Source organism: Molothrus aeneus, chromosome 2 (genome assembly GCF_037042795.1).
Source record: "Molothrus aeneus isolate 106 chromosome 2, BPBGC_Maene_1.0, whole genome shotgun sequence".
NCBI lineage: Eukaryota > Metazoa > Chordata > Aves > Passeriformes > Icteridae > Molothrus > Molothrus aeneus.
Genome location: NC_089647.1, coordinates 7845765 through 7873139, shown reverse-complemented (window position 1 = coordinate 7873139; position 27375 = coordinate 7845765). Strand labels below are relative to the sequence as shown.

The 27375-nt window shown below is 35.2% G+C and overlaps 1 protein-coding gene across 1 annotated transcript in view; it reads right to left on the bottom strand.

Moving 5' to 3' along the window:
* Positions 1-27375, bottom strand: part of GBE1 (1,4-alpha-glucan branching enzyme 1) — a 138194-nt gene that overhangs the window by 7045 nt on the left and 103774 nt on the right. The window contains exons 13-15 of the mRNA XM_066571923.1: positions 12355-12539; positions 11160-11288; positions 4629-4748 (exon numbers count right to left, since the gene is read on the bottom strand). Of these exons, the coding sequence (XP_066428020.1) occupies positions 4629-4748; positions 11160-11288; positions 12355-12539 (434 nt within the window). The remainder of the gene's footprint in view (positions 1-4628; positions 4749-11159; positions 11289-12354; positions 12540-27375) is intronic.

Here is a 27375-nt window from a genome sequence, read left to right as displayed (position 1 = left end):
AAGCCCTAAAAACAATTTCAAGGTCATTTTGCAACAGATGGGAGAATTACTAGAACTCAGAGCTAGATCAAGCACTGCAGAAAAATACTCAGTAGAACATATTGCAGCTGGTAGATGCAGAAGGCAATGTCACAAGAGCCTGTGCCAACATCATCCAAAACTTTTAATTAAAATGAGGACTTTAGACAATCTCCCGTCCCTGTATCACCACTAATTTTCACACACAGACACTATTCTGAGAATAGAATTAACCATCAAAGAATAAAATAGATGATAGCTCTCCCATTCAGACTATAATTTATTATATAAAATCTCACACATTTTGGTTTTCATTTTGGTAGATTTTGCACATGACAAACTATGTATGCTTAAAATAATGTGAAGTTTTGCCTTCCAATTTATTTTCAATTTACAGCTATACAGCATGAATATGCAGAAAATAATTTCTTAGATTGTCTTGCTTCGTTTAAGCAAAAAGAAGTCGATATACTGCAAAGGGTGTGTCTCAAAATTTCTTCTCTATTACCTTCTGTACTCTTTTTTCAAGTTGAGAAAAAGTACTTTAAAAAAGACACCAAAACCCCTGAAAGACAAGTACTCTAAAGACAAAGACAGGATGAAACAAAATTAATAACAGAGTAGCTTCACATTACATTTGCTGGTGGTTTTAAGAAGTCAAACAATCAATGAAGATGAACAAATGAATTTAGACATGTTAATCATCAAGATTTAAAAATCAAAAGGACCTTTGTGGCATTAAATTCTGATTGATTCACCTAGTCTGAACAGTTAAATTTCTAACTACAAACATTCTTTCATGTAATCTGTATATCTGCATATCAGGGGAGAAAACAGTGAAAGATTACATCAGTCACTTAAAATTCAATACATAAATCCTTACAATGAAAGTTATTTGAATGAATATTTTCAAAACTAAGGTCACTAAATGCTTTTAGATAATTCCATCTATGGGAGTATTTTAATTTGTCCACAGACTTAAGGAAGCAGGAAGTTGCACTTTGACACTCAATAATATACATTAAGGTCAAGGTTAAAAACTCAAGCCTGTAGTAAGGATATTCTTAAAATAAACTATATAATTTCACCTTAATTTAATGTGAAAAGATTTTATCACTGAATGCCAAAAATAGAGAAACAGAAAAGACAGCACTGGGGACAGGGGGAAAGGATTACACTAACATCTATTTATTTTTTTAACTAATTGGAATGAACTACAAAAAAAGCAAATCTATAAAAGTCAAAACATGTTGAGCAATTACATTTCACAATAAATCATATACTACTTTTCCAGTGATACAACATCCTCTGCAATACTCCACTTAGCCTGCAATTTCTCAGTTTCTGTTGGTGCATGATGTAGCAAAGTATAACCACTCCATTTTCATATAAATCCAAACTTTTGGTGTGGTACAAAAAATTTACTAGGACACTTATTGATAGCTAGTTTTTTCCTACAGCAAAACACAATCGAGTTGGATACCTTAGAAAAGGCCAACAAGATATTTTGAGTGATACACTATTAAAAAATTACATGTTTTCTTCCCCCTGCGCCAAATCTAAGTTTCACATCCAACCACAAATTAGGTGCCAGCAAATGAATCAATCCAAAAAGGGGCACTAAGATCTGACAGGGGTTGAAATGTGTGTGCAGCACTTAATTTACATCTTGCAAAGAGATGATGAGACATAAGCAAGTCTAAGGGTTCATCAAAAAAGCACACATAAACATACCTCTAAAAAGACTACTATGAGAATACCAGAGTGGAGTTGTAAATAGAAATTAAGCTAAAGGGGTAAAAAGAATCTATTCCTACAGCGACAAAATGGTTCACAGCTTGTTATTAGAAAGTTTGATGGCATGGAATGTTATGTACATTTCATATATTTGTTAACGATCCATTATAGAAAAAGCGGTGAAATGGAAAAATTAGTACAGTTATTTAAATAAGTCGTACTACAAAGGGCATTTCTGTGCATTTTCTATGGAGTTTTCAAGATGTGTCTGATGATTTTGAATTCTGGCCCTCTAAGAGCTTTACTAAACAAGCCTGAAAATTGTACAGTGAAATGCTCAGCAGAGCTTACAAAGCTTCATCTTCTTCCAGGATTCTTTGCTCCAGAAATTTCATATCTCCCTTCTTCTCATTTTGATATGCCACCTTGAATATTTCTTTTATTAGGTGATTTTTTTAGAATTAATCATGTCACATTTAATCTTCTATTTTTGTAACACATTTGTGTGCTATTAAAGCCTGACTTGAGGAGCAGAATTATTGCATGTGATTTCATTCTGTCACAACCCTCTGGGCATGTTTTACTGACAATGTTTACCCACACACCTTAAGGAAGGTTCATCTCTCATTAAAAAATTTCTCCTTCAAAGTTTGTAGTGGAGGAGAAACTAAAATTTTTGAAACAAGAAACTCAAGTCTCATGAATTATGAGTTATTATGAATTATTAAATAGGAATAATTATTAAACAACAAAAAAAGAACTTTCATGAGTTTATTGAGGTGGCATCATATGTTATTTGAAAAGAAATTTGGTGGGAAGACTTTTGAGTTGGATTTTAGAAAGTACAATTAAGACTAAAGAAACTCCTAAGCAGGACAAATTACGCAATAACCTGGATATAAATTGCTATTTGAAATAAAACATCTTTGTTTTACTGCAAAATAGCAGCTGGGAGGCATTTACTGTAACTTTAGCTAGTTCTTACATGAAGACCTATTTGCTGAATTTAGGTTTTCCAGATGTTTTTCCTCGATCACTTTTACTCGGTGTCCTTTGACTGGTACTTTACCTTTATTTGGTGCAAGAGGCATCCTCTGGGGGGTTGGCTGGAGCTGCTCTGTGAATTGGGTGGCAGAAGGACACAAGTGAAAGGGTTTACTGGGTTTCTCTCTGACCTAGAAGTGCCGTTGCCATGCCACAGCTTTTGGTGCAAAAGTGCATTTGCTGCTGTGTTTGCCACATGCCTTATGTTCCACATACTCCTAGCAAACCACAGCTTCACGTTCTGCCACGTTTGTTTCTGGCTTGGAAGGCTTGCACTCACCATCTAATGAACTAAATGTGAAATATACATTCCAAATCACAGTTAATTGGCTTGCAAAAGTTAAGTTAGTGATAGATAATTAAGATGCTCTCCAATCACCCAGGCAATGTATTTGAATTGGGCACACGAAGCAAGAGCTCTGGAAGCAATAATTCGCTACATAACCTTCAGGAATGAAACCTCAGACCTTTCATTTCAAATTAGCACGAATACTTACCCACATTATGAAGGCACTATCACATGCAGATACTTTAAAAAAAAAAAAAAACAAACCGAAAAACCCATTCCTAAGATCCTTTATACCAAGCACAAAAATTCTTTCATGTAAAGAAAATATTTTAAATCATGCAAATGAAAGAAATGCCAATACTCTGGATACAACGAAAGAAAGAGAGGCAGAGGTTAGAAGTGAAAATAATTCTCAGCAGTTTAGATCTCATGAGAAAAGATGTGACACTAGAAATTCATATTCTGTTCAACCATGGAAAGGGAGTGGCCAACAAGAATCAGTGCAGATGCTCCATTTTTGCCGGCCCTTAAGGTTACAAATGTAACTTATTTGCAGGTGTTCACCTGTACCAATATACCTGTGCATAGAGAAACATACCCTTCACCCACATAAATGTTTTGGGTATAAAAATCTACTCAGCAATATAAATTATTTCAGAATTTTTTTCAGTGAACTCTTAATTTCCAGCCTTTCTGAATCTGATTTTCTTGTGCTTATGAGCATATACACAGATGTGAATGCATACAGAAAGAACGGGAAATACATGCACATGTACACATATACATAAGGAATAGGGAAAATAACATTTTAAAATTGCTAACTGTGATTCTGGTCTCAAGAGCAATTAAGAAAGGTAGAGTTTTATTAGTAACCACCTCAGCTAACAGAAATTGTATGCAAGGATGTCTCCCAGTTCATCTCAGGTCATTTGTGGAAAACTCCTTATCCATTATTCATACCACTCTAGGAATGGAAATCTTTGAAATTCTTGATGTGAACAGAGAAATCCTGTTCCATTTTGCAAAGTTTTTCTGTAAACTGAGGAGCAAAAAGTCAGTTGGCAAACACATGAGTGACTCTAATTCGTATTTGTAGAGTTAAGTACATGATTTTAAGACAGAAAAGGGAGATTCAGTTTCTGCAGAGCTTTAAACAAAGCAAGCATGAAGATGCAGTCTCTTGACGGAAATAAAGTGAAAATAAAGCAAATTATAATATTAAGGAGAGCAGCTCAAAAGCATATTAGTATGTTTCCATGCATGTTGGCAAGGAACACCATGTGCCAGACACTGCAAAAGTGCATGGAAATATAAAAGCAAGCTTGAAAAAGAAAAAAATAATTAATATTATTGGTTATAATCAAATCATAATGTTATCTATACTGTATTTAGACAAAGGTTAATTTCAGAAAATAAATTTAAAATATCTCCTTCCCCCAAATACTAGAAGGGACTCCATATTTGTCCAAAGAATTGCAAAACTTACATAGATGAAAGTAAAATGAAAACAAACAAACAAACCCCCCAATAATTTACTTACCATAATTGAATTAGGTCGATAATTGTGAGGATATTGCTCAGAGAAGTACTCTGTACTGTGGTCCAGCCTTTGATGCCCTCCATATTCTCCAGCATCAGAATCAAGAAGGATTTTATACTTGAAGGCAACTGTTAAGGAACTATGCCAATTATCTCTTAAACAGAAAAAAAATCAAAGCAAAAAATCTAAAAGAATTAGTAGTGGAGGTTATGCAGTAATGGAAGCATGCTGATATATTCAACATAAAGCAAAAATCATAACAAAATCTAAGAAAAGAATGGAAAACCATGCAGAACATATAGAATTATTAGGAAGTTTTGTCCTGAAAATTTTATTTAGCACAGTGACTTCTCTTACAGCAAGTACCCCCCAGTATATTCTGCAATCTGCCATGAATGATAAATTTATACATTACAGCAGATATGCACAGGACTTTAGGTGATGAACTAGACTAAAAATGTACCACTAAACAAAACAATGGATTTGAATTGCATTTAAGAAGTAATATAATTGTGACCATCAAAATCAATTGTTATTTAGCAGTACTTTACAGTCTGTCAAAATCTGAGCAAGTGTCAATCAGAAAAGCATGTAATTTTACAGAAGAAAACCCCACAACTCCTCTGAGAGTCTTCTGGACAAGAGCTGGAATTATTATAGCACAGAGGAACAAAAGAAAGACTATATTGTAAGAGAAGGCTTTTTAACAGACCAATATTCTGACTGCAGTTGCTAAAATGGGGTGAATTATTTAATGAAGTGTAGCAATGAGTTGGAATACCTCTAGATACTTAAAAGGGTTCCAACAGATTTAGCAAAAAATAAAAGATAAAACAAAGTTGAACAAAGTCAGACAACATAAGGAAATAAATGGCGAAATAAAGAGCTAACCCATATTCAAAATCAATTTCTTCTTATTTGTGACAACTGCAAATATTTTAATTTTTTGATTATTTCAGTACCTTTCATTTTCTTGATTGGACATAATTAAAGCATCTTTTTCTTTCCTGAAGTTACAACAGAAGGCAATCTCTACTATCTAGCAACCAAAAGAGAGAGGGAAAAAACAATGCTCTATAATCCACAACCTGCTTCCTCTATTCTTAGCCTGGAAGAATCTTACTTTCCTAGAGTTTGTATTTAATAGGATTAGGGATGAGTGAAGCAACACTCTTTCAAAAAAGTCAGTGGTTCTTAAACTGTTCTTAGGCTTCTGCCTTTGCCCAACCTTTTGAAAACAGGCCTGCTCAAAACCTGAAGGATTGTGGTATAAACAGAATTGTTTTCAAGTCTCTTTACACAACTCCATCAGATGAGGTGGGAAATTCCCCAACCACCCACCTTACTGGAAATCTCTGGTGACAAGGAAGGCTGGAGCATGACATCACACAGAAGTAACCACAAATTTACTCTGAGACACTTGAGTCTAGAAGACTGCAATGAAGAAAAGCAAATGCATGTAAGGAAAACAGGAAAACTGTCAATCAGCTCCCAAATCACAAATGGTATCTAATCCCTTCCCCACAAGTGTTTGCAGCAAAATGAGAGAATGGTCCAAAAGTGCCAAGTTAGTTGTTGAGTTCTACAGGGCAGGTGCCCAAAGATCACAACATTCTACAGCAAAACCTTCATGTTTTTTAATTTCCCTAAAAAAAAAAAAAGTTTGGAAAATTATACTTTGCCAGTTTTAGTCCTCAAAGGTTCTCATGTGCACACCACACACACCTCTCCTTTCTTTTATAAACATGATCTAATTACCATTTATTTGCTGTCATGTACAACATGCAGAGCCACAAAGTACAAGATGCAGTCACTCTCTTCAGTGTCCTTTCAGCAGCAGCAATGTCTGCTATTATTCCACTTCCTATTTTATTAACATGGCAGGAGAAGGCCTCCATCAAGCATTTCACACCTTGCTTTGGTAATCTGCACTATACATTAAATTTAATAAGTTATCAGTGTTGTTGAAAGGCTTGACATGTTTAATGATTCCCTCAAAACTATTTACGGCAAATGCCACTGTTATGGCTATGCTGTTTTAAAAACAATTCATAAAATTATGTCTGTATTGCCAGAAAGTACTGCTGAAGTTAATATCACCATGTCTTCACACATATATTCACACATTCACAAAATATAGCATATTTTGTGTAAATGCTGTTAATCATATCCTGAATAATGGGGTCACAAAAAAAATTTAAGATCTTCACAGATCAGGTATTTGTCTGGGAAAAATACCTAGTTTGGTAAATGTGTGCATTTACCTTCCAACTTAAAGCCTCAGAAAAAAAGTCAGTTTTCACATTTCAGAATTTTACAAGCATCTAGTTTTCTGAAGATTACTTTCACAAAAACATTAAACAACAGATGTGCATTTTAATTAAGTACATAATAGAAGTATTTTTTAATGCAGTGAGGTCTGTTTTGTTTCTGTGACAGTGTTGGAAATACTATCCCATATTCTCACTGGAAGAAAAAAAAAGCCTGATTCCTGTTGTTTGGTGCTCCAGCTAAATTTCCCACCCACTACAAGGGAGGAGAGCAGCAAAAGCAATGAACCCTTGTATAGACAGAGCTGAAAATGGAAAAAAACTGACACATTATCTACCACATTAATTACTAAATCATCGTGTCTTTATAATGTTTTGAAATACATATTTTAACACAATTTTTAAATTCAATCTTTGGCATGTTTATTGACACATTTGCAAAGTAAATGCAAATCATAAAATAGGAAAATCTTTTGTTCCAACACTTGCTGTTGATGAAAGAAACCAAGTAGTGCTTGTGGGGGTGATAAAATCTTAAGTGGTTAGGCCATTTTGCTTTTCACAATTCCTGAATTCCACTGAAAAATCTAGCATAATTTCAGGATGAAGGGTACCACTTTTGCTCATCTCCACACATTGCTAATTTTGAAGTCTAAGGATTCAACCTATGAGTGACAAAAAGCATATGGAGGGTATTTGGCTAAATTTTGTAATGAAGTTAAATACCTTGGCTTGATAAAATTCAGCTCAGGATATTTCAATGACAGGTGAAGCCATTTAAGCACTCAATGCATGCACAGGTACTGAGAGGGAGGGGAGCACTGTCCCTTTTAACTTCTGCCAAATATGGTTTTTGTTTAAACCACACACAAATTTACAGATACGTCAATTCATGCTGGTTGGTGATTACAAATATAAAATGCAGATTTACTTTGGAGCCAAGATAACAAGCCTTGTTAAAAAAGGAGGGGATATACACACATATAGCTTAATTTTAATGAGACTTCCAACACAGGGGAAAAATTATTTAACAAAATTAAATGTGGAATCTCAGGGAGAGAAAAGGAGTAATTTCTGAAATCTTTAAGTCCCTTTCTGGTTTGTTTTCCATCCTTTCATGCATGTTCCTTTTCAATAGAGGAAAGGTTTCCATATTGAATTTTCACTGCAGACTGGCCTTGAAATCCAAGCACTATCCCACAGAAAGGCCTAAGCAGTAGTAAAAACATAAAATTGGAAACTTATGAATGGTTTCTCCATTAACATTCAAAGTTTTATCTACAATCAGAAAACTAGAGACAGCTGACCTAGATGATGATTGTTCATCTACTGCCAGACTGAAGCAAATTAGGCAGAAATAATTTGTTAGTTCAAGCTTCTTTTCTCATGAAAAGGCTTCTGAAAGAGCATAATTTATGAAGTAAAATTCCAGCATAAGCAGAGAAATGTTTTTCTTTTTCCTTCACATAATGACTCAGAAACTGGGCAATAGGATATGCCACTCTGATACTTACACAGGCTCACAGTGCTGCAAACCTCCTTCTTCTCCCATGCAGATCAAAGAGGCATTCCCACATTAGTATGCTGTATTTCATATTCACACCTATTAACCTTAAGTATCAACTACCTTGATGGAATTTAGCATTTGACTGATCCTAAATTAAGTCCTTTGTCTCAGCCTGCCAGAATTCTACCAGGGAGGGACAGTTACACAACCACACTTCAAAGGGGCGTCCTTGCCTTCAGCAATCACACACCAGTGACTCATTTAAATGACCTTACTTGCTCATTAGAAGCTCTAGATGCACATTGTAAATGTCAGAGAGGCTGAATTAATGTGGGGATTTTTACAAAAAAGTATATTTTTGCAGCATTTTGATGACAATATTTGTGATTTCTCAGGTCAAATCTAGCTATTTGCTTATGGATGACTCTGGCTTCAAATCACAGAACATCCTGAGTTGGAAGAGAGCCACTAGGATCCAAGTACAGCTCCTGGGCCAGCACAGGACAGCCAAGAATCATATGTGTCTGAAAGCACTGTCCAAATGCTCCTATCTCTGTCACATTTGGTGCTGTGATCACTGCCTTGAGGAGCCTGTTCCAGTGCCCAACCACCCTCTGGGGAAAAAACCTTTCCCAATATCTAACCTAAACCTGACACAGCTTCATACCATCCCCTCAGGTCTTGTCACTGGCCACCAGAGAGAAAAGATGAGTACCTGAATATCCTTATGAACCCTAAATTCATGCCACCCTGGTCTCTGGGACTACAGTGCTTTGATACATGCTGTGCAAAATCAGCAATATCTAAAACAAAGAAAGCACTTTGTTTTACATATTGCTATTTCCCATGGCATCTTGTTTTCTGCTTGAGCAGTATATGACAACATGAAATGTCAAAATACGGGTAAGCCAGCAGCAATTTATACTGCTCAACATTCACAGACTCCCATGCTCACATATAAAATTAAGGTCTCATTCCTTGAATACCTCACACCAAAGTACAGGATCTTACAAGAACAAATCATAGAACAGAGCAACCCAATGTCAAGGAAAATAAGTCAAGAGAGAAGACTGAGGTATAAAGAGGAATGAAAAACTGACCACAGACTGTGACTTCTCATACAGACATGGACTAGCTGAATGCCCACAGAAAGACTTTCCAAAGCAGTTGGGACCACCAGAACTGTAATGTTTGCTGACTACATCTTCTCATATAAAAGTAGAACTGGGGTTATTATGCCAACAGCCTACATACAGAGCAGTTGAAAGAAGAATGACATTTTCAGTGAGTCCAGAACTGAGGACTGACTACAAAAATGCAGGCCAGGCAGGAAATCCTGTACCTTTCAACATACCAGATAACATATCTGAGAAGCTGTATATATCACTACAATATATGGATAGACCAAAGCCAGCCATTTAATAAAGGCACATTCAAAGACACGTGTTAGATGCACTCATTCATCTAGTTCAATGCACAAAACAAACTTAAAGCTAAGTATTGAAAGGATCATCCCATTTCCCACAATTCCCAACATAATTCAGAAAAATGTTTAATTAAAAACAATTTGATCAATACATTATTGCAGTTTGTCTCTTCTGGCTTATAACAGCAAAGAGTATCAAATTAAAAATCCACTAATTTACTAGAAAAAACAAGCAGACTAACAACAAACTTTTGCTTTTAGGTACTTCCTCTTCACATAGAAGTTTCAAACAGATCATAAATAACTCCTTTTCAAGTGAAGAAATTGTTATGAAGATTTAATATAACGTTACCATACGTCCTAATAATAGACGATACTTTATTGAAGTCTTAGGTTAAAAGGATCCATTAAAAAACTATACATAAAATTCATGGTTCTACTTGCAGAAGAAGAGTTAGGGAGAAACCTTAGCCAACATTAAAACACCCCAAAGTATTTAAAAAAAAAACAGATAAGGAAATTCCTCTAGATATTAAAAAGCTCCTTACTCTTCTCTGGTGAGCTCCCCTGCCAGAGTACTGTGTGCAGCTCTGGGATCCTCAGGACAGGAAATTCCATGACTGAACTAAAGCAACTGAAACGTGGAATTACCCTGAACGGCTAATAAATAAAGAGGAGGCTAAAACTGGAACTGCAGTGCTTTAAACTGACACAGCAAGAGTCACACACTAGGCTGTGTTTGTCAAAGGACTTGAAAGAAACTGAATTTGGAAACCAAAACTCCCCCAGAAAATCAGCATTAATTTTTGCAGCCTCTAAGAATTTGGACACAAATGCAAAATCAGTGAATTGCTTGAGTAATCATTTACAGCTCAGCTGATCTAAGAGCACATTCTCAGTCCACTCAAGTTTTAAAGTACAAATGTACAAATGCAAACTGCCTGATGATGGTTTGCACTAATGCACATTCCTGTGGGACTCCATGCAGCATCATCCCACTGTGGTGGCTTTCTGCTGTGTTTTTAAGAAGTAGGAGTTACTTGCTTTCTCATTCCTCCACAGAATTCCAAAAAACAGCTTCAAAAATCTTTACATTCCATTTTTTTACTTTTGCTTTCTACAAAATTCTCTCTCATGAAGACGACTAATTTATAGATTTTTTTTTTTGGTGTACGCAAAGAATTAAAGTAATATTATATTGGTGACAAATTAGTGATTTCTTACCTTTTAACTACAGGTTGGATTCATATTAGGAAAAAAGACATAAAATCAGCTTTCAATTTCTAAAACTTTTCCTCACAAGCAGAACAGTAAAGAAAAGGATATTTTCCTGGAGTTTCAATACCCACTCTGTAGTCCACATAACTTTGGTATGGATGGAAGTTGAAAATAAAAATAAGACCTGCTCTCTCAAATGCTATGACCTTATTGGATTCATGCTTTTCACTCACATAGGCCTAGGGGGAAAAGAAAAAAATCAACACTTTAAAAAGATTTTGCTTCTGTACCTCATTTCAAGTAATCCAAGTAAATATTCAAGGAATAGAACTAAAGGCATTAACATGCAAACTGAAATTGTTTATCTATGAAATTTCATATAAAGTTTTTGATTACTAAGCTGTAGCTTACTTTTTACAAGGCAACATAAAATTACAGAGGTAGAGGCCTGTTCAGCATAGAGCACTTGAAAAATTCCTGCTCAAAGATTGGTAACATGGTCTTTTCATCACACTTTCCTTTAGAAAAAAATGCATTTCTTTTGTCAAATGAAATCTTCAGCCTATTTGTTATGGGGATCTGCATCACATATAGTATTATTAATTCAGAAAATGAAGCACTCAATATGTTTTTTTTGTGTGTTTTTTTAGCAATCTGTGTGAGAAACGGCTTTGATAAGCCACAATAAATGGCTGTGCATACTTTGTTTTATTTGCTAAAGCCATTAATAAATAACAAGGCATCAATTAAAAAAAATCTTTAAAGTGGATTATTCTTCGAAATGGACTAGAATAAAATAATTAAACACTGAGAAATTATAACAATTGATCTTTCATAAAAATTACAGTGTGATACCAGTGTAAAAAATGCAAATACAGAAGCAGCAGGTTGATGACTAGGAGACTATAACTTACACTAGACTTTGCTGAAAGTTTTTCCTCAGAAATGGAGTAATTATTTTTATAAAGTGTAATGTCAGAACAACTTACACTTTTGCAAAGCAATCCTTGGATAGGATTACAGACAATTTTATAGTCTGCTTTATGCAATCCACAGTTACTGAATAAAAATAGGGAAAATAATAGGAAAACACCTTGTTATGAAGCTAGAAGGAGAGTGTTTCAGGTTTCTATTATCTGTGGAAGATATTTCAGTGCCATATTGTGACAGCTTGAAATATACGGTGAGGCATTACACAGCTCATAATAAAGCACTGTTTGAAATTTCAGCATGCAAATTTGAAAGTGCTCTACACACATACCCAAACTGGTGACTAAAACTTATCATTTTATATATACAGCTTACCTGGGGAGATGCAAGCCAGCCAAATCTTTCCTCCAATTTATTCATATCTCTATCAAAGGCATTTAGGAATTTATAGCGAAGAAGATCATCCTCAGTAAGATTAAACTGTCTTCTGGCATAGTGGTAGCTCTCATTATTCCCTATTCTGGGGAAGTCAAGCCATTCTGGATGTCCAAATTCATTACCTGCATTTAAAAATATTAAGGATACATGAAATCACATGCTAAGAATATACTAAGCCTGCAAAAGCAAAATATATTAACGTGTATTTCCTTTCTACAAGTTTTAAATTCCAAAGAATCTGCTTCCATATATAAACCAGTCATTTTATTATTATGTCTCTCATTTTTTAATACGTCTCTCAGAAATTCCATTTGTGTTAGCAAGGCTGTTTGGCCGTTAAAACTACAAGAGCAAAATATCCATGGACTCCAAGGGAAGTATAAAGTGACAAATTATGAACTCCATGTTATCATGCCATGCTTTAAAAATTCCCAAAAGTTTTTCTGTGTAAGTAAGTGCCATTATATCTCAATTTGGTTTTTTATAGCAGTGGCTTCACAAGTCTGCCAGTCTCACCCAGATTATCTAGCCCAAAAAACTACTGACCAGACTTCACTTGAAGACAAAGAATAGGTTTATTCAAACCTGGACCACATTCAAAAAGAACAAAACAGGTTAACATTCAGTCAAGAAAAAGTATAGCTTCTCTTATGTAGAATCTCCAAAGCAAATCTCAAAGCAAAACCTCATTTGGGACTCAGTATTTTAAGTGACTTTGATGTATCCAAAATTTTCTTGGTTTATATATTGTCATTATTACAGATTGAGACAACTCCAAATGGACTTAATAATTCTAACTCATGATAAAACCTATTGTCCTGCAGACTCTCTGACATTTTGGACTATTCATTTGACACAGGATTAAATGGTATCAAGGACCCTGCAAGTTAAACACTCATTTCAAAGCCCATGACAGTTGATTAATGACAAACATTTCAGAGATTACACAACACCCACTCACTATAAAACAGAGACAAAAACATGTACCTGGAAATAGGTATGGAAAGTAATATAATGACATTTAAGAGCTTTTCTACTAAAACTAACAAATAAAAAAAGAATAGTAAAAGGATCCTCACATTTCCACAAACCGTTACTCAAGTTTTGTCAATGAACTGGAGCTTTGTGGGCTGACAGAGGGCAGGGATGCCAAGGGAAGGCAAGAGATTCCTGGCTGGATACCCTACATGTGCATCCACCACCCATCTGCACTGCCTAGAAGGCCTGGAGGACACAGGCAGCAGAGACAACTGTGAACTTCAATTTGTGAAATGATTTCTGTAATTCTGTGTTTCATGGGAACAAAGAAATGAATAGAGGACAAAAGAGAAAAGCCTCATATATATTTAGGAGAGTCCTTCAGAGCGGTATCCGCTTTGTAAACGAACTGACAAGTTGAAAATTAAATTTCCTATTCAAAAGCTAAACCACTAAATTTCATATTCAGCTCAAAACTGGAGACAAATATAAAAGAATCAGAATCACAGCAGGACTTACAAAATGACCTTGGAATAATGCTGGATTGAGCTCTTAAACTGTGCTAACAATACGGTTTGGAAAATGAGGAAAGATATTGCTGCAAAACAGACACAGTATCTAACCAAATTCAATATTCTCTGAAGAGCTAGACAAGGTATTACCTTCTTTCGTGATCTGCACACTATTGAAAAGATGAACCACAAGAGATAGTTCAGCTAGAGACAGCAAAAAACATCAGAAAGACAGAGATGACACGTATCTTGAATTGATAGGCAACAAAATCATACCTATTTGTTCAAGAAAGAAACAACAATGGGGGAAATAAGCAATAGGAGATAGCAAATAAATTAGACTGAACTAGCCCATCATTTCCATAGATTATTTCACTGTAAGTAGAGCAGACTTCCTTCAGGTTTATAATGTGTAATGACTCTCTCACCTCCACTCGCTTTGCCTATTTCCCCACCACAGTAACTAATCTGTTTCCAATGCTGTTCTGTTGTCTTGGCTTTTTAAAAGGAACAATATAAATGTAGCAAAATACTAAAAGTAGTCCTAATTTCCTAACTATTACTAATGGCTATTAAGAAAAAAAAAGGGAATTTAGTACAGGGCAGCAATTTGACTGTTAAAAACTAAACACTAAAACTAAAACACTACGATACTTTCTGTTCCCAAAAACACAAGCTGAGGTCTAAAGTCCGCATGTACTTTGACAGTCTGTGTCTATGAGCATCTTCTGGAGAATATGCTCCTGAGCCTTTTGTACTAGTGGCATGAATGTAAAAGGGTCCCTTGCTTTCTCTTTATAGGAAGAAAAATAGTTCATAAATTGTAACAGAATGAATTGAAGCAGTTTTGGTTATGTTTTTAAATTGTGGTATAGGGAAAAGAAAGTAACATTTAGGATGAATCTGCTTCTTGCAATACATTAAGGCCATGCATCCTATTAAAAAAACTTACATTTAAATGCTACTTTTTTAAATGCTATTTTTTTCTAGTTTAGCTTCATAACAATAGGAGGGACTAGGAAAGAAAAGGCACAGGTGACCAACACTTGCTGCTAGAGATAATTATCAGTTCACTGAATGTGAAGCATCATCTGCCTCCTTCCCCATTGTTACACTTCTCATCTCCGACAAGAATCAGCAACATTCACTTCTATGCTTAGAGGCTTCTACAGTTACCAAGAAGTATAACTGGGATTTATTTTCCTCTAATTAATTTACTGTTTGATGTAAGAGTCTAAACTACAGATTGATAAGAAGCCAGCTGCCACAAATGATGCAAATCAAGACAATGGAACTAATGTAGGGGGGAGGCAGAGAACAAAGCTGAAATTAACTGAAGTTTTGATTAGAGAAACAAAACAAAGACAAATCCTTGAAGTGCAATGCATGCTAATTTTATCTAGGAATTAATTGAAGTTTGCTATTTCTTGCATATTGTGCACATTGGACAACTTTATTATGTACAGGATTTCAAGATGGCAATTCCAACAAATAAATTAACTTTCTACTACCATAATTAAAATTTATGTCACCCTTGTTTATGAGGATAGAAATGCATTAACACCACAAAGAAGTTAGGCTGCTGTGAATTCTTTTAAAGTTGATCTGCACAGGTCAATAAAGTTTTCTTGATCTCTCTTCTTTAGACATCTTTAGTAGCAATGCTCTCTGAAAGAATAAGCCTAAGCAGAACTGAAGGCATATTTAAAAGATGGAGCAGGCAGTTTCAAGAGATGTTATTAGGAGTTCTTTGCATTTTGAATTAAATACGATGACACTAAATATTTTAAAAGCAGTTAAAACAAGTAGTTTATTTTATACAACAAAGGTAAGAAGTTTAATTAGGTGCATAAAGCTAAACAAGGTTTTAAATGATCTAAAACACCACAAAAAGATCCTATTTAAATCTGATGAGTTGGAGACCGGACGCATTGGGACAAAAAATTCCAACAAAAGTTGGAATTTCAAAAATTCCACCTTAAAGTACATCTATCAAAGTATGTGGAGTTCCACCAATTTACAGAAGTCAGATGATAAAGTCATCCAGGAGTTGTAACTGCTTTGAATTTAATTTCACTACCTTTTGTGAACAGTGATGACAGTGCAACAGTCTGCAAGCTATAGAGAGAATCAATGTAAATCAGATTTAGATAGCATATGGTATTTATCATTACTTCAAACAATAAACACTTCAAACAATGGATCTTCATCTTCCCTAGTTGTACAGCTCTTGGGTGTTAAGTAATTCTGTATTTACTCATATTTGTACCAAATATTCTTCTTAACATCTTAAAATCTTCTTCTTACTATCAAACCCAAACAATGCTATACTGTCTCTGAATGATGAGAGAATGAGCCTCACTGCAAGCATTCCTATAGTCTTGAAATCCATACAAAAATAAAATTAAGTGAAATTCTAAGTAGACTCCTGATACACCTGGGTTAGATGACATGAAGGCCTTCGCATATGTTAATCTTCTAGCATTGGTATTTAATGACATATTGGGTCAGAAAAGACTAACAAAATCAATTCAGGCAAACAATTATATTTTAACTTCTGCATGAAACACAGGCTAGACAAAATGAAAGCTAAAAATCAGGATAAACACCACATTTGTTTTGCAGCTTGGATCTTCCATGTCTCCTAGGGGAGAAGGGAGGGAACATTTAACACTCCCTGTATTAAAGGATCAAAGAATGCATCTCCTCTGGGATGACACATTCATGTGGAAACACAAGGGTGCCTCCAATGTATCCAAGACATGGGAAAGGACTGAGTCCTTAAAATGCTTGCCCTAAATCACACAGGGACACATTACTCTGTACAGGGATACAGTTCCTGTTGTTTCTCTCCCATTCCCACTTCCCATCAAGAGTTGCTCTGTCTCCTCTCATTTTCTACTGATGTTTACAAGTTGGGAGCTATTGTACCACACAATTTTATAAACACTGATAAAACAGTTCCAGGCTCTTAAAGGAGATAATATTCCACTTGTTCCAACAAAAATTCCTACCATACTAAGTGGCACTGTTCAGTTCTCATATTTCAAATGCAGATCTCTCTTTTGCCAGCTAAATTGCAGAAAAAAACCCAAACCAAATAATAAGAAATAAAGAATTCCCCTAAGAAACACCAATTCTGCATCTCTATTAGGAAGGGCTGGATGCCTGAGATTTCTTACGTAGAGGAACAACCAGGCACAGGCATAGTAAACAGGCCATAGCATTTCTTACTATGACTTACTTTCTTTTTCAACAGAAGAAGATCACATGATAGTTATGCCCACATGCTGGTATTTAGCCAAACTCTAGTTACACAGAAAAAAACCCGAAAATATTTAACTGGAATAAATTATTCTTTCATTTAATTATTTGTAAAGTTCTATCAAAGGAGTACTCAATAAAATACCAGTGGCCTCACTGAAAACAGTATTCAGTTTCTAAGGGCAGATGAACATTTTCCCTTGAATGTTTACTGAGCAGAGCAAGAGTTGCTGCAGTTCATACTAACAGACAAGATAAAAAGTACCATGAGAAGTTACCTAGGCTAGAAGAGACCTTGAGAGGATAATTATTTTATTAATCCACTCTTAGAAACATTCAGGTGTGAATGTGTACATTTCAGGCCTCCTCTCCCAGTGTAGAATAATATATTTCTGACTTACCACTTACTCAATGTCCTCATACAGTATTTAAAAACAGTAAAGTAGCAACTAAACTCTTTGTGGTGCTTTCACACTGAAACAGTTCCCATTTTGTTGTTTCCTATTAGCTGCATCCCGGTAAAAAACAAGAGACTGACTTTGATACTGTGACATTTCCACCAGGCTCAATGTGAACATGGCAGAGTATACATTATTTAGTCAACCACTTCCAGAAGCTCACTAAAATATTTAGGAACAGAAATATTGCAGAACACATTGCAAAGGTTAAAAAAAACCCACAACAAAACAGACAAACCCCCCCCCCAATCTAGCAAAACAACACAAATCTATATCAAGAAACTTTTTTAACAGCTGATGCAGTCAGAGAAGTTCTAGCTAGATCTTTCAGTTTGGTGCACTGCCAATTATTAACTGGTACCACAACTGACAGGTCAATGGGCTTACAAAGTGAATTTAGAACAAGGCTGAGCAGTCCAAGAAAGGCATCAATCTATTTGCCCTGGGATACCCAACAAGCAGCAGTTTAGTTACTGGTAAGAATTTCATTGTCTAATTTTGAAAGAGCATATAAAGAATTAAGAGGGAAAAAAAAAAAGTAAACAGAGGAAAAAGACCATTTACATAGTGTTTGGTGCACAGGAAAGTTAAAGTAAATAAAAAATTAAAGTTCAGTATTATCCTGTTCTTATTACAGGAACAAATCTAATTACTTAAATAATAACTATGCATTTGCTAACAGTACAATACAAGGAAAATTTGAAATTAAAATTTGGAATAAACTTCAAACAAAATAGGGGGCAAAAAAAGCATTCTAAAATAGATGTCAGCAACCAAAACAGAAGGTGTGTTGTGAGAAGCTCTGGTTTTCTTGAAACAGTACAAATAAGCCATCAGAGTATACTTCTGGCTACACCTCTAAACCTCTTCTTACCTAATGTCCTCAAAGGAGTACATTGCCAAGATTCTTCCTAGACTCATGTATTGCTGCTTTGAAATTAAAGCTTCTTTCTGCCAGCTGCCTCCTGCCCTCCACCTGAGGCTGGTTCAACCCTGCAATGCTGAGAATGTATTTATAAACTTCCTAAAAACACTTGTTTTAGAAAAAAACCTTCTCAAGATCCTCACAATTTTAAACAGCTCTTGTCTGCCATTGCTTTCAGTGAACCTGGGCACTTACTAAGGTATTTTCAAAACCAGAATTATGTAATTACTGTAGAAGTCTTTGAAAAGGCACAGCATCATACTGCTACACTACTTTTTTCTCAAAGAAATGGAAAACTCCAAACAGCACCTGGGCACTGTTGCACATTTCTTAAAGAGTGCAGAGACCTCAGTCTCAAGGCTGTGGCTGCCAACATTAAGACTCCTCTGATGCAGAAAAACAATCAGTGGTATTTCTAAGTTCACTTCAGATAAGGAAATGGAGTTATTTGTTTTCTGAATGTTACATAAGTGATTTGTGAATTTGGAAGGTACAATCCGTGTTTTGTTTGAAGGACTCAGCACCGTTTCAAAGAAACCTGTTCCTGTAATGTCTCCTGCTATGAACTTGTATATACACAAATATAAATAAACATAATATTAAAAAAATGCACTGAATTAGTGTATTTGTTTCTACATACAATTCTACACAACAGCTGAAATCCTAGGTGGAACTAATACCTAACTAAAGCCATATTTTAGATATATAAGGATATTTGCTTAAGAATTAGTTGTCCTTGGCCAAAGGAAACCCCAATATTTCAAAACCATCATAGAGAGTAAAATTCAATATCCTACTCTGAAAATAAAAGTTTATAGAATAAAGAAAGGAATACAAATTTTCATATCAACTTCTAAAATTCTCACACAGAAAATCTTGAATGTTAGCAGAGAATTTTACACACTGGAAAGTGAAATAACAGTAAAATGATTCTGAAATTAGCCACACATCATATTAGAGAGGAAACTTTTTACATTGAAATCCTTTCAGGTTCCCTATTCAGCAATTAAACATCATGGCAACATGTAGCAAAGAAGTTTCTGACCATAATTACTGTTCAGAAAATAAAGACTGGGAATATACAGATTTATTTTCCAGTTGTTCAATTATTATAGAGTTGGACAACACCAATCCAGCATAATGTGTGTAGTGCTTGGTCAGTACATCCAAACCCATCATTAAGGAGAAAGGCAAATATTGTGATCCAGAATTGTATGTAAGCATTGTCTCACAATACAAAACATCTTCCAAATGAGAAGAGCTGCAAGTTTCTCTGACAGTGTCCTCAAATAATTAGTTTCAAGAAAGAGACTCACTTGAGTGAGCTGATAAAAAAACATAGCCCTGGCAATATCCAGCCTTCCTACTGCTCAGCAGGACATTTTCTTTCTACAATTACTTAAATTTCACTACTTAACAGGAAGACATTCAAATTTTTATTGTACTTCTACCTTGCAGCAAAAGAATAAATAAGACTGATGATAAATAAACATGCACTGAGGAGTCAAGGTCATATCAGGTTAAGGTTTTGGACTTTTTTGTTTGCAGCTTGGTTTTGTGTGGGATTTTTGGTGTTGCTTTGGGTTTCTTACACAACAGATGAAAATAAATGCCATGGACTGACAGTGGAAAAGATTGGCCAACTACATCTTTGGCTTCAGGGCTGCTGCTGAGGGGTGAATGAAATATGAGCCACCTGTAAAACTCAAACATGCTGGGGAAAATAAAAATACAAAATCCACATTTTAAGAGTCACTTTGTTAATAGCTTAATATAGTCCTGAGAGAAGCCATATTAGCTAAATAATCCATTTCTCTATAGTTATTAAAGTAAATGTTATAAGGAGATTCACGAAGAGAACTGAACATGTAGAGAAAGAACTCTGAGTGTGGGCAACAGGTAAAACCAATCTTCTTATCCTGCTACTTTCAAATGCCCATACTAAACCCTTTTGTGAAATCAATACACAGCATGAGCTGTAAGAGTAACTCAGCATAAGGTATTATCTTGGGAAAGAGTGATAATAGCTACAAATAGTAGCCAACACAAATGTTGGTTTGGTGTTTTCTAGCTCTAGTTAAAGACATACCAAAACCACCCATCCCCATATGGAATGCAGCACAACACAGCATTATGCACTGCTTTTTGGGCATTTCCACTCAAACCAACACAGTATGATTGCTGGGTTTTAGAAGGAATTTTTAGCTAATAACTCAAGGGAAAACATGGGGCTGCTCAAGAAACATCTAACAGACAGATTAAGAAGAATGGTTAGAGAAGAATGGCATTCCCTGGAATAAAAATTAACTGACTATTTAAACTAGGGAATTACAAGTCTGCCAAAACCCTCCTTATGAAAGTGTGAATATTTTGAGCAACCTGAGGAGAAAAGAGGAAGCCTCGAGAATTACAAACTCTCATTAGGCCTATGCCAAATTAAACAGTACATTTACATCATGATTCATTTGCTTTTTGCTTACTGTTAAATAAACAGATTAATCAAGTATCATAACCAGTTTAAACGTTATGAAGTGGAAATAATTTCCTTATTGTTCCTCTCACAATAATTTGACTCTTTATCTGGGAAGTAAATTAGCTCTGAAATACACTGATATTCCAAAGAACAAAACTGCTGCTTTGCTTTGCATTTCAAAAGCAGTATCCTCATTGGATGGTAAATATTTATGCTTGTATAAATATCATTTATGTGTATGTCAGAAGAACGTCCTGCATCAACTTATTGACTTTTTGCTTTCATTGTTTTGGAGTCTTTTCCTCCCCCCCTTCAACTTGTTCATCGTTAGCTTCACAGTTTGGGGCTTTGTTTGCTTGTTTTAGTTGTGTCTCTGGGATTTTATTTTTAAGATACCATTGCATAAAAAAATGAAAGATAAGTGGTTTATGTAAAACTCTAACCAGACATTTGAAAGCAATTCTAAGTCATGTTTATTTGTTTTAACATATTTCAAAAATCCTAGCATAATATTATTATGGTGACAGCATAATCTGTTGAAAGATCTCTGCTCATTAGAGTCAATCACAATAAGGATGTCTAAGGCAAGGTTATTTGTATTGTTGGTGGGGTTTTTGTTTGTTTGCTGTTTTGTTTTTTTTCATTGTGGAAATGGGTATTGAAATTTTCAGGTTTGGGGTTTTTTTTCCAGAAAGAACAGTTAGAGATTTAAAGACAGGGTCTCTGGTATTTTGTCATGCTACAAAAAGGGCAGGTTTCAAGAAGAGTCTCATTTGCCTGATAATCAATTAAAATACTTATGACTATTAGTCTGCATAATAATGTCAACTGTTCTTGAACAGAAAATGCATTGTTTAAATTGAAATGTCTTGTCTGTAAATGAGATCTATTAATGAAGATGCACAGAAGGAATGTATTAATGAGAGAAACCTCTGATGATGTAATTCTGACCTGTTCAAAGCAGTAATTGCCCTGGTCTTCTCTCTCCCTCTTACTAGACTAGGGACCAAATCTTATACAGTTTTCAAAGAGATATTTTGAACTTTTTGCAAGATACAAGGCAAGAATTGCAAGATCAGACTACACCTGAAGAATGTTAAAAATCAGAATTCATTTAGAATCATTAAGATGTGCTGCTTCCACAAAAATTCTGAGCCTTGGAATGTTCACTGCATCAGATTTTAAAATGTAGCATAGATTTGCAACTGCCTCAAGTGGACATTATGCATGCACATCTTATATGAAAGCAAGTGTCACAACATCTGCTTTTTAAGCATCTTAAGCCTGATCCTTGAGCCATCCTTTGTCACATCTCAGAGTATAAGAACAAAAAAGGAAAATTAAAATAACATAGCAATATAAAGCTCGTATGTTATTAAAATTCTTTTATGACTGTTTACAACTCCAGGAGAGGACAAAGAAAGGCTGTAATTAAGAAGCAACCTCTGAGGAGCATCACCTTCTAATACTAATCTACAATTAGTTACACCAGAATGATTGCTGGTCTTCCAGTATGAGTGGGCACATGGAGACCGCAACTACAGTGCAGGCTGGGGCAGACCTTTACAAATATCCTGATGGCAAAATGGGCTGGATTCACAATGTAAAGATAGTCTTGACTCACCTGTATGTTAACTACTGTCAGCACAACTAGAAGCAGGAAAAAGGGGGAAAAAAAGGAAAAGAAAATATAGCAAAAAAAAAAAATAGATAGCAGGCAACAGTTTTTAAAATTGAAGCAAAACCATTGCTCAGAAAAAAAAAGGGACTTTAAGGAATTGGTACTGTGATGGCACCTTTGCTGCAAGAAGCAGGTGAATTACAAAACAGCCACCAAAACCTATAGGAACAGAGCTGAATTATGCAGGAAGGCATTCCTCTTTTTTGTCATTGTTGTTTTTGTTATGTAAGGAGACAGGAAAAAATAAATCTCATAATATTGAGAGAACAGTTGTTTGTTGAAATTTAAAACATAATACAGAAAGAAAATAGACTCTAACAGAATGTTACTACAGCTTTTGAAAAAGCAGTTGTGGCCAAAAGAAGCCCTTTCTGCATGTTTAGTTACTCCTTCACATTCTCCCTTCCCTTGTACTTCTGAAGAGGACTTGCCTTAAAAATCAGCTTTAAGAGGCATAAGAAGAGCCACAATATGCCCTGAGTTAAGCGGTATGATTCCACTCCCCTTCCTTCAGGTAATCATTCTCATCAGCCAGAAAGGTAAGAGAAAAGATAATGGACATTTGCTCCCTAATAACAGGTCAGTTTTTTAATTGGTCCTCCAATTCTCAGGGTTTAGTGCAGAAAATATTTTCAAATAGCTGGGAAACCCAAGAACCACTAACACACTCCATTTCCTGACAATGGGCACATTATATACGTAACTCCACACACATATCAACCCATACATCAAGAACTCTACTATGGAGCATATCACTGGAAAGTGATCCAGTGCTTTTCCTGACTGTCCCTGCGGTGCAGGTGGGAGGAAAAGCTGAATTTTGGATGGTTTGTTCTGGTGGCACCTGAGGAAGGGATGATTACAAAATCAGATTGGTTATCTGTCTTCACACATGATTTTTTTTCAAATAACTTTGGTCAAGAGAGGTTAGGAAGCAAGTAAATAGTTGTAAAAGAATGGTCTAGAACTGTGAACCTTTGAGATTTAACTTCCAAGAAAAAGAGGTTCACAATGAACTATCCCCTCGTTCATTCCATTATCTCATGCCTCTTTATTTGCAGTGGACAGCTAACCCTTCTTTGAAATTCAACAATTTGCTATACACACAGAGGCAAACATGACAGTATTCATCTCATGCTCAAAACATAAATAAATTAGCATCAAGACATGAATCAGCTGAAGGCATAACAAAACTGTGAGCCTTTCAAGACAAAACTAGCTAAGAATTTTAGATTTTTCTTGTGACACCAAGTTACCAGACAGAAAACAAATTTAGACTGATAAATGAGAATCAGAGCAGAAATTATTCCAGATTACATTATGGCCGCTTAAATCACGATAAAATTTTAATTTGTTTTTCAGTTTTGAAATAAGTACCTCTGAACTAGTGTACAAAATAATAAAAGCAATGTCATTTAGGTAGACACCTCTTTTTCCTTGATCAATGTTTTACTAAAAACATATGTTCAGATGAATTGCTCCTTTTCCTACCCCAAAGTTGCACATAACTGCTGGAATTAATTCTGTATGCACGCATTCATTTCTTAAAAAATATTATTTCCAAAAATAGTGTTTCAATTTACTGAAATATGAATGCATTTAAAGTACTACATTTCATGCTGTCATTGCATTGTACACAAAGAAGAGATACAGCTTTTTTAGGGGCCAAGATGAAAATATACTGCACATATTGCTTTTTCTGCCTTTAAGAAAAAACTTCTTTGTCAAGGGAAAAAGTAAGCTTTGATCTCATTAAAAAACCCCAACCTGCTTCCATGTCTGAAAAGTGTTACAACTGTTTGAGGAAAGCCAAATATGTACAAACACTAAGATGATTCCTCCTTTCCCCCTCCAGCAATGCTATATGGAAATTCAAAATGACAAAAGCAAAACATAAAACACAGACAAGAAACCATTAGAGATTACTTGCACAAAGACATTTTGAATTGGACATATGAAATTTCTCAGTAATGATTTTTCATTCCTTTTGGGTTTTTTCTTTAAAAGAAAAGAAACTTGCTCAAGTGATAAATGCTTTACATGGATCACCTATAAAAAAGGGGAGAAGAATCCTCTGAAACAAGTAAAATTACACCTTTATCTGCAAAAAAATATTTGCCAATGTCATTACTCGTTTTGTTTCGTTCCATTTCATTCCTTTACACGGCCACATTATGGTGGTAGCTTATTTCAATACTTTTTTTCTTATTTTGATCTTAATGGGAACATTTTATTGTCAGAATACAACATATCCTTTGGAAACCTGATATGTCATGGTAACAGCAGGAGGGAGGAAAAGAGACAGAGCCCTAACAGAAGCCTGGTAAAAACTTCTCATGTCCCTTAGCCCAGCCTCACAGTATCTCAGACATGGATCACATCATCCCTTTATGAACTGGGAAATGAAAAAAAAACACAAATCAAAAAACTTACTGAGAGAATACGGCATGCACACAGCACCTTTATTAAGATAAGTTTTAGTAATTTCTACAAGCCTCTTCATGTATTTCAGCTTCCAGAGGCAAGCAATTAATTTAGTTCTGTATTCTTATGTGCAGTGTACAAACCAAATAGCCTTCCATGTAGGAAATAAACTAAAAACACAGTCTCTTTCTGGTCTACAAATATAAAAGCAACTAGCAAATACAAAAAGGAACTTGTACAATTTCTCTGAAAACTTCAATTATGTCTAGGCTGAACTCCACAAAATGAAAACTATTTTAAATGAAGACATGACACTCTCTGCTTCATATTTAATTAGGACACACCTTTCCAACCCTAAGTAGGAAAGCAGGATATTAATAAATAGTTTACTATACTTCTATGGCTGTAACAAGCTTAGTGCAATATTAATTTTTCTGTTTTTTCTTTTTCTCTCACCAAACAGAACAATAAATTTCACATACTAATGAAATTTGCACAATTAATGCAAGTTTTTTTTACATCTATTGAAATTTATATGTCATTACTCTGGAATTCTTATCTGCCTGTGGGCTTTGAATAGCCATACAATCATTATGGTTGTCTGCAAAGTCCACCACTAAACTACATCTCCAAGAGCCACATCTGATAAACACCTTCAGGGATGGTGACTCCACCACTTCCCTGGGCAGCCTGCTCCTGTGTCTGACCACCCTTCCAGTAAAGAAATTTTTTAATACTCAATCCAAATTTTCAGTGGTGTAACTTGACAGCATTTCTTCTTATCCTATCACTTGTTACCTGGCAGAAGAGACCTGGCTACAACCTCCTCTCAGGTGGTTATAGGGAGTGGTAAGTTCACCTCTGAGCCTCCTTCTCTCCAGACTAAACAAAATGCACTGAAAAATGTAGAGTTTTAAAGAATTAACTATTCACATATTCAAGAAGAAATACATAAAAGCTGTTTAAGTACAGCTAAATAGTACACAAGGATAAAAAAAAGCATAGAAACACAAGTGAAGACTTATGGAAAATAGAATATACATTCACATAGTACTTTGGTATCTATCAATAACTACTACTTGGACTATGTTAGCTTAGATAAAAGAAAAATGTAAGTTATTAAAGTCCATCCATGTTCAGACTTCTGCACTTTTCCTTTCAAGCAAAATTATGCACAACTCATGACTTGCTAAAATGGTGGCAGCCACTAGGAACTACAATAAATAACCAGTCATGAAAATAAACAAACAAGAACAGCTCAGCTTGAGCTAAGTTTTTTGTTTGTTTTTAGGAGTTCAAGGTAAATCATGCAACAGCATGCTGCCAATCCAACAGTGCATGTTAATACTGGTTAATGTTTTCCATCAGATATATTTTTTTCCCCATATAATATTTTGAAACAAGACCATACATTTCTCCATTATGAAGATAAAGGTTGTGAGCTTAAGCTACAAAAGAGCAGATTTATAATACAACCACATAGATGATCCAGGCTTTCCTGCAGTATTTTGTATTAACAGTTAGCTGGATTAAAAAAAATATATATGAGAGGCTTGAGGGAACTATTTCATAGTCTAGAGATTGACTCTTAAATCAAGAGTGAGTGGATTACTAGATTGCTTTTAAATAATCTCTCTAGAAATGCCACTTGAGAAGATATTCTATGAAAATACCTTGCTTGCAGGACTTGCTCTGAATTTCACAAAAAGATCTCAATACTTAACCCAGCTGAGTAAAAGTTCTAAGCTTCTGACTGTAAAAAGACTGCATCAATACTTTTGGCGTGGAAAATAATCTTGTTCTCCTTAAGACATTAGTCACTTCTCCTGTTATTCCTCCTGCCCTGCACTTTTATGTAGCACATTAAGACAAAAGTAGTGGTTTATATTCAACAAGGCATTCCAACTCAAAAGGTATCCGTACTGTTTGGAAAAGAAAAAAAATCTAACAAAACCCCCAAAAAATCCCCCGCCAACAAAATTCATTTTCTTTTCAGCCAGAAGTAGTTTTATTGTGTTGATAAACTCCTTTTCTAATTTACTCCACTATAAATTCCACTAGTATTTAGATCAGACAGTAGTAAGATGTTTTTTGCTGTGTGGGTGGTGAGAGAATGGAGAAGTTGACCAGAGAAGTTGTGGATGGCCCATCCTTGGAATTGTCCAAGGCCAGATTGGATGGGGCTCTGAGCAACCTGGTCTAGTGGAAAGTGTCCTAACCCACAGCAGGATTGTTGGGATTGA